Genomic DNA, 7,699 nt, shown 5'->3' with positions numbered 1-7,699 from the left:
GGGTTCGCCGTCGCAGTGTCGCTGGGTATTGTGGGGGTTAAACATCCGCATAAACAATCGGTCTCCATCTGCGTTTACCAACGTGGCGGATCCCACTATCCCATACCGTTTTGCCAACTCCGGGTGAGGAGTTAGCATTACCTCTCCTGATGGTCGGAGCGCGGGGGTCGGTGGGGGATGTTGCCACCGGCACCAGCATCTCGGTGAGCGGGCCGATGGTGACTGCCGTCGCCAGGATAGCGGCCACAGGTGCGAAGCGGGGGCGCGTCGGTTCTCGTCCCAAGAACGGTATCCGCTCGCCGTTGCTCTCCATGGTGGCGCATCGCTGGCGGGGTTGCACGTTGAGTCTCAGCCGTTCTAAGAGGTCGGTACCTGCGATACACTCGTGACACAACGCACTCGACACGTAGAACTCCTGGGTGCACACCTGACTGCCTATGCGGACCTCTAGGGTGGCTCTCCCCAGCAGCCCCATTCCGGCTCCGCTCGCCGTGTGCAGCGCGCGGTCCGGTGCCTGCAGGTGACGCACGTCGACCCCGATCGCGCTGCAGTGCGCTGCGCTCACGAGCGAGGCCACCGCCCCCGTGTCCAGCAGGATTCGGGTACGCACTCCATTTACCTCCCCTTCCACCAGCGACGTGGCCCCCGTGATCCCCGCCACCAGCTCCCGTAGCCAGTCGCCAGGAGTCACCGTTTCCGTGGGCGTTGTTGTTGGAACCTGTGTGGAGATCACTCGCTCGCCATTATTACCGTCTTTTTGCATCGGGACCGCTTCGAATGCACCCCCAGATGGTCCACTCTCTAGGGGGCGTTGGGGTTTAACCCCGGCGCGTTTCTAGCGCGGGCGATCTGCGGACAGTCTCTCACGAGATGCCCTCGCCGGTCACACAGGTAACACGCACGGGGGGCCGTCCCGTAGGAGCCCCCCCGTCCGTTCCCTATCCCCCCTCCGGCACGCCGCTGCCCCGACTCTGCCTCTAGTCGAGCCACTCTCCCAGTTAATCCTCCTACCTCGGCCTGGACCGTCTCTACCATTGTTTCCAGCGCAGTCATGTGTGCCCGTACTTGGGTTACCTTGTTGTCTACTTGGGTTACCCTGTCACCTACCTGGGTTACCCTGTCGCCTACCTGGGTTACCTGGCCGGAGACATCATTTATACCCAATTGTATACCGGCAACCCATCCCGGGGTTGTCTCGCGGGACACTGGAGGCTCTCTTTCCCGGCCCCTTACCGTCCTCGCGAGCTCTTGTTCCTCCTCCTCGTCTTCCGAGAGCAGGCTCGCAATGGCGCGCTCTCGTCCCAGCCCCCGGAGCTGCGCGCGTTCGCTGTGAATTCTTTCACACTTACGTGCGCGCTCGACAAGGGCGTTAAAGGGAAGACGTGGGCAGCTCATGTCTGGCTGCCACCACGCCGTGCGAGACAGGTACCGCTGGATTTTCTCGGCGGCCAGTTCCTCAATAACATCAGTTGCGTACCCCGGGCGTGCGATCTTTGTTAACTCGCGCACATCCTCGGCGTAATCACGTAGATCTTCGCCAGGTTGGCGACGGCGCGCCTCTAAGGCCGATTTTGCTTCCTCCTCGTCACGCGTGCCAAAACGCTGATCGAGTCGGCGCATCAGCTCCTCTAGCTGTGTCTGTGCGCTCGCGGGTAACGCTTCTACAAAATCGGCTGCCCGCCCATCAAGATTCATATTAAGTTGACGTACTGCCTGCGCGTCCGTCCATCCATTAATTTCCTTGGCCCCTAAGAGATTGCGGGCAAATGCCTTCCACGAAGGGGCCCCCCGGCCGGTAAATATTAGTCTTATTTTAGCGTGAGGTAACGCGGGGGTCCGTACCGCTTCCGACACCAATTTGTGGGGGTCGCTGGCCCCCGAGATCCCTCCCTCTGTACCGCTAACGGCCGGGTTAACCTCATTATTAACCTCATTACTCGCCCCCTCGCTACTAGGCGAACCGCTGTTGGGTTCTTCACCCATGGGGTGAGAGCCGTCGCTCGAGGATTCCCCTCCCCGCGGGTCCGCGTAATAGGCATGGTTAATTACGTACGCGCACACCCACACACAGCTCTGCGCGGCACTCACTCAATACAGACCACTCACGTTAGGATCGCGCACCTGTATTATACACGTAGTGAACGTGCGCGCACACACGCATACAGCTCCACACGCGATACCCACTCTTGCGCCGCTCTGCGCAGCGCTCGCCGTCTGCTGGCCGCTTACGTTATGATCGCGCACCTGGGGTACGCCGATTACGCACGCTGCGAGCTTACGCACACACAGTACCACACGCGTTCCCACACGCTCACACTGCACGACAAGATCACGCGAGACCACGCTTCGCTATTAATGATTTATTACCTGGTAACTAATGTTCAATCAGTGAGTCGACGAGGCTGGCCTATTCCACTAAACCGGCACCTATTCCCTATTTATCGACTATTATCCTACTTCACCTCCCCACTCACTGTTTGGCGCCCGCGGAGGTTCGCTGCTCCCTGCGCTAACAACGTACCTCGATGCGTCTCACGGACGTCCGGGTCGCTGGCTGGAGCTGCTGCTGGTCTGCTGGCCTGGAGAGAAGAGAGCTATTTCCCCTCTGCGCCCCTCTATTTATCCTCCCTACCTCAAAGGGGATGCTGCGCTGAACAATGGGCTCGCGATCCTCTGGCACGCGCACGGCGGTTCTGGGCGCTGTTGATATGCTAATCAGTGTGCTGCGTGCAAGGCGTAAATCCTAATTAATCCCTTACCCTCCCTAACAATGGGGCCTGCGCGCTCAAGCGCAATTATCCCAACCCTCCATGACTATGCGCAACAGCCCCTGTGATCCCGCTATTCATGCTGTCCCGTGCCTCCCCTGCTTGCCCCGTCGACCCGTGGGGGTGTGTGTGGGGGGAAATGCGCCTCAACCGCGGTGGCCGAATGCCCCACGCCGCGACCACACCATATTAAGGCCGGCCGCGGTGCCACGTAGCACGGGGAGGTCATCCAATTCCCTGATCGCCGGAAACCGTGAGAATTAATCCCGATAAGGGTCTCTCGGATAAAAACCGGTCGGCCAGGCGACCTCCCCTCGGAGCTCTATGGGGGGGGGGAAATGAGTGCGGGTGTGTTCATGTGAGGTGAGGTGAGGGGGACGCGGGGTCGGCTCCGTTGCTTGGTGGTGGCGAGGTCGGGGATTTGGTGCCTGCCGAACGGCTTCGCGGCGGCGGCATCACAGTTCTACCTCTGTTCTACAGAGTGAGTTAGTGGAGTTTGTGTGTTCTACCCCTGTTCTACAGAGTGAGTGAGTGGAGTTTGTGTGCTCTACCCCTGTTCTACAGAGTGAGTGAGTGGAGTTTGTGTGATCTACCCCTGTTCTACAGAGTGAGTGGAGTTTGTGTGATCTACCCCTGTTCTACAGAGTGAGTGAGTGGAGTTTGTGTTTTCTACCCCTGTTCTACAGAGTGAGTGAGTGGAGTTTGTGTGATCTACCCCTGTTCTACAGAGTGAGTGAGTGATCCCCCTGGTCTGCATGGGTTTCCCTCCGGGGTCTCCGCTCCCCTCCCATAGCTAAACCCACAGTGGAACTGGTATCGACTGCAACCACATCCCCCACTGCTCAACAATTCCCTGCAACAAACTCCTCAACATTGCCACCGCCTACTGCAAGAACACTTGACAGCACGTGCGTGCGTGTGTACGTTGAACTTCTTTCGCAGCGCCGTGCATTGTCCAACCGTGCTAATCGGAGGTGCGGGGGGAAGGAAACTAGACACATAAAGTCGTTCTAAATAAATTAGTTGTCAATGTACATGATTTGATAGTGCGTGGCTCCCGGCGGCTTCCGAATATCGGAAGGAATGAGCGTTCCAGACGGCCTCGCGACGATGCAGCGACCACCACCGTCTGGGTTCGACGGCGAACAAAAAGCCGCTGCTCCGAGGGCGACCGCGTGATGACGGTTTATGGCTCCTCGTTGAAATCGGCGGCGAGGTGTAGCGGTTCATTAGCAGCAAGCCACTTTGTGTGTGCCTGGTGCGAGCTTGTAGCGTATCCGTTTGGCAAAACCGGGAAGCCAACGTGGCTCTGCGAGCACCGGACGGACACGGTGGGATCTTGCGGTAGCCGTCACCACACGCGGCCAGAGAATATTCTTGGCTTTTTCGTTAAAGTCACGTAGAAGGGAAATAATACAATAATAAAAATAAAATAATAAAATTCTCACGACGTTTCGATTGCAACACAAGCAATCATCATCATGATGATCATGATGATGATTGCTTGATCATGATGATGATCGCTTTGTGCGTGTGACGAGTGCGACCTCGTAACGTATTTTGTGTTCGGCAACCCTCGGCCGCCCCCCTCCCCGCTTGCGTCCCTGCAGGCGACGGCGCTGTGACGCAGGCGGTGAAGCAGGAGCGGCTCGACGGGGGGGAGGCCGGCGTCGAGGTCAAGATGGAAGGTAGCCTGGGGGGGGGGGCGGGGGCGGGGGGCGGGGGGGCAGCAGATGCTGGGTGGTGGTCACGCTCGATACCGGCGGTTGAACCGCACCGGAATTCCACCACCGCCGCTACCTCAGTCACCACGGCTACCACCACTACCACAGTTACCACCACTACCTCAGTCACCACCGCTACCACCACTACCACAGCCACCACAGTTACCGCCGCTACCACCACTACCACCGCCGCTACCACTGCCACCGCCGCTACAACAACCATTGCCGCCACCACAGCCACCGCCACCACCACTTCCGCCGTTACCGCTGCTACCACCGACACTACCGCCACCGCTGCTACCACGAAAATGATTGTGGCATCAGTCTGCCAGTAGGGGGTGGCGATGCTGCTGCTGCCGCTGCTGCCGTGTGGTCTCGCCGCATTCGGTTTAACACCGGGCACTCAACGTTCCTAACCAACGCCGCCCCCGCCTCCCCGCTCCCCCCCTCTGCCTCGACAGACCCCACGAAGACGCTCGGCCTCGAAGGGCCGCGCGGCGACGAGCCGCCCCCCCTCCCGCCGTCGTCGTCGTCGTCGCCCCCCTCCTCCTCTCCGCCGTCGTCGCACGTCCCGCCCCCCGCCGGCGCCGCCGCCGCCGGCGCCGCCGCGAAGGCTCCGCGCCGCGGCCAGGCCAAGCGCTACGCCTGCCCGCAGTGCGGCAAGGCCTTCCGCCAGTCCACCCACCTGCTGCGGCACCGCTCGCTGCACACGGGCGAGCGCCCGCTGCGCTGCGGCGAGTGCGGCAAGGGCTTCGCGCTGCCCGCCGACCTGCGGCGCCACGCCGTGGTGCACGCCCCCCAGCGGCCCAGCTACGCCTGCGACCTCTGCTCCAAGACCTTCCGCTGGCCCCACGGCATCGCCAAGCACCGCCAGACGGCGCACGCGGCCCGCGGCTCGGAGCCCTTCGGCTGCGGCACGTGCGGCAAGGGCTTCCGCTCCAAGGCCTACCTGAGCACCCACCAGACGGTGCACCGCGGCGAGAGGCCCTTCGGCTGCGACGGCTGCGGCAAGAGCTTCGGCTGGATGGCGAGCCTCCGGGCGCACGTGAACCACGTGCACCTGGGCCTGAGGCCCTTCCAGTGCGAGGAGTGCGGCAAGACCTACAAGTCCAAGCACGGGCTCCTGGAGCACCGCCAGCGGAGGCACGCCGGCGGCCTGCGGCCCCACCCCTGCGGCGCCTGCGGGAAGGCCTTCGCGACGGCCGCGGCCGTCAGCATCCACCGCAAGACGCACGCGGCGGAGCGCGAGCGGCGGCACGTGTGCGGCACGTGCGGCGCCGGCTTCTTCCAGGCGGGCACGCTCGCCAACCACGTGCGCACGCACACCGGCGAGCGGCCGTTCGCGTGCGAGATGTGCGGCGTCGCCTTCACGCGCTCGGACCACCTGCGCAAGCACGTGCACACGCACCTGGCGGGTGGCGGCGGCGGCGCCGGTGGCGGCGGCGGCGGGCGCAGGGTGCTGCTGGGCGAGGATGCCGTCGCGAGCGGCGGCGGCGGAGGTAACGCCGGGGGCGGATGCCACGTGGGTGGCGGCGGTGGCGGCAATGCCGGCGGCAACATCGGTCACATCGGTGGTGGCAACATCGTCGGTGGCAACATCGTCGGTGGCAACATTGGCCACATCGGCGGTAGCCACATCGGCGGCGGCAACATCGGCCACATTGGCGGCGGCAACATTGTTGCCGGCAACATGGGCCACATAGGCGGCGGCCACATCGGCGGCAACATCGGCCACATCAGCAGCGGTGGCGGCAACATCGGCCACATCGGTAGTAGCCACATCGGTAGTAGCCACATCGGCGGCGGTGGCGGCAACATTATCGGTGGCGGCAACATTATCGGCGGCAACATCGGCCACATCGGCGGTAGCCACATCGGCGGCGGCAACATCGGCCACGGCCACAGCCACGGCATGAGCAGCGGCAACATCGTCGGCAGCGGCGGCGGCGGCATCGGCAGCAGGAAGCTGCTGTGGTCGGGCGGCGCCGACGGTGGCGGCGGCGGCGGCGGAGTCCTGGCCTATGGCGGCGTGAAGGTGGCCGGAGGTGGCGGCGGCGTGGGCGGTTACGGCATCGGCGGGGGCATCGGCGGCATCGGCGGCGTGGGCGGCGAGGGGCTACCGCTGTGGTGACTGCGCCCGGCATGCAGCCGTACCCGGGCCGCGCCGTCAGCGTGCTTACGGCGCCGGCGGCGCCGGCGACCGCCATGGACGTCAAACTCTCGACCGTCCTCTTCCAGGAGGGGCTGGCGGCGGTCGCGGCTGGAGTGAACGTGTTCAACTGACGCGGGGGGGGTGGAGCCGGTTCGGCACGATGAACCGGATCGGTCCGGTGAGGCCAGATTGGCCGCGGTGAGCCCGGCCGGATTTCGGCCCCGGTGACGCCGGAGCCGGTGGCGGTGGCTGGATGGTTTTGCCGGGACGAACGTGGAGGGAGCCGTGCGCGATGCGGTTTGCCACGGTGCCGATATCCGGTGATGCAACACGGTCGGTCCCGACTTGGCGTTGTGGTGCTCTCGGTTTGGCCACAAGTTTGTAAAGTTTTGGTGCCCCTAGGGGAGACCACTCGGTGGCAGCAGCAGCATCGCCACCACCCCCCTCTGCTGCCACCACCTGGCAGGACCCCTCCTCGCAACGAGGTGCTGAGACTGGCCGGCGAGACCTTCCAGAGTGAAGTTGAAGAACAACGCAAGCCTCGGCAGGGAATGAGGCGGACCGCACCGCCGCCGACGGCGCCATTCAGGATCCGCCGAACAATTTTTTTTGTATCCTGGGGGTTTGTTACCCCCCCCCCTCTCTCTCCTCCGTGTGTCGCCGTTGTTTTTGTTGTTGTACAGAAGCTTTTAATTTGTGTCTGCCACGGTTCTAAGTCTCGACGTTCGCAATTCCTCGGCGCTCTCCTTGGGGGGTTTCTGGTTCCCCCCCCCCCCCCCCGCCTATGATTTTATTCCCCTACTGTCGTCGGCTGTGAGGGATGGAGGCGTTCCCCGCTCCCCCGCCCCCCCCCCCCTCGCCGACCCCCCCATTAATGCGTGGATTAACCACAGATGGAGCTGAAAGGCAGCCACAGCAATTGCCCAAGTTCTGGCGGTGTCTTGTATACAGGGACTCCTCTACGTACGAACGAGTTGGGTTCCAGAGGTCTGTTCGTAAGTCGATGTGTTCTTAAGCCTTCACTGCTGTCGAACCCAAACGTGCTGTACGGCGTG

The 7,699-nt window shown here is 62.9% G+C and overlaps 1 protein-coding gene across 1 annotated transcript; it reads left to right on the top strand.

Moving 5' to 3' along the window:
- The first annotated feature begins 3,139 nt into the window (after window positions 1–3,139).
- On the top strand, window positions 3,140–7,098 carry LOC133350970 (zinc finger protein 696-like). Its single transcript, XM_061565836.1, has 2 exons — window positions 3,140–4,456; window positions 4,954–7,098. Exons 1-2 carry the CDS (start codon window positions 4,450–4,452, stop codon window positions 6,621–6,623), a joined length of 1,677 nt encoding a protein of 558 aa, XP_061421820.1. The 5' UTR covers window positions 3,140–4,449; the 3' UTR covers window positions 6,624–7,098.
- The last annotated feature ends 601 nt before the right edge of the window (window positions 7,099–7,699 follow it).

This window comes from Lethenteron reissneri, chromosome 5 (assembly GCF_015708825.2).
Source record: "Lethenteron reissneri isolate LAM-NWPU_2019-01 chromosome 5, ASM1570882v1, whole genome shotgun sequence".
NCBI classification, from domain to species: Eukaryota; Metazoa; Chordata; class Hyperoartia; order Petromyzontiformes; family Petromyzontidae; genus Lethenteron; species Lethenteron reissneri.
Note: the sequence above shows the minus strand (reverse complement) of the source record. Positions and strands in the feature narration are given on the sequence as shown.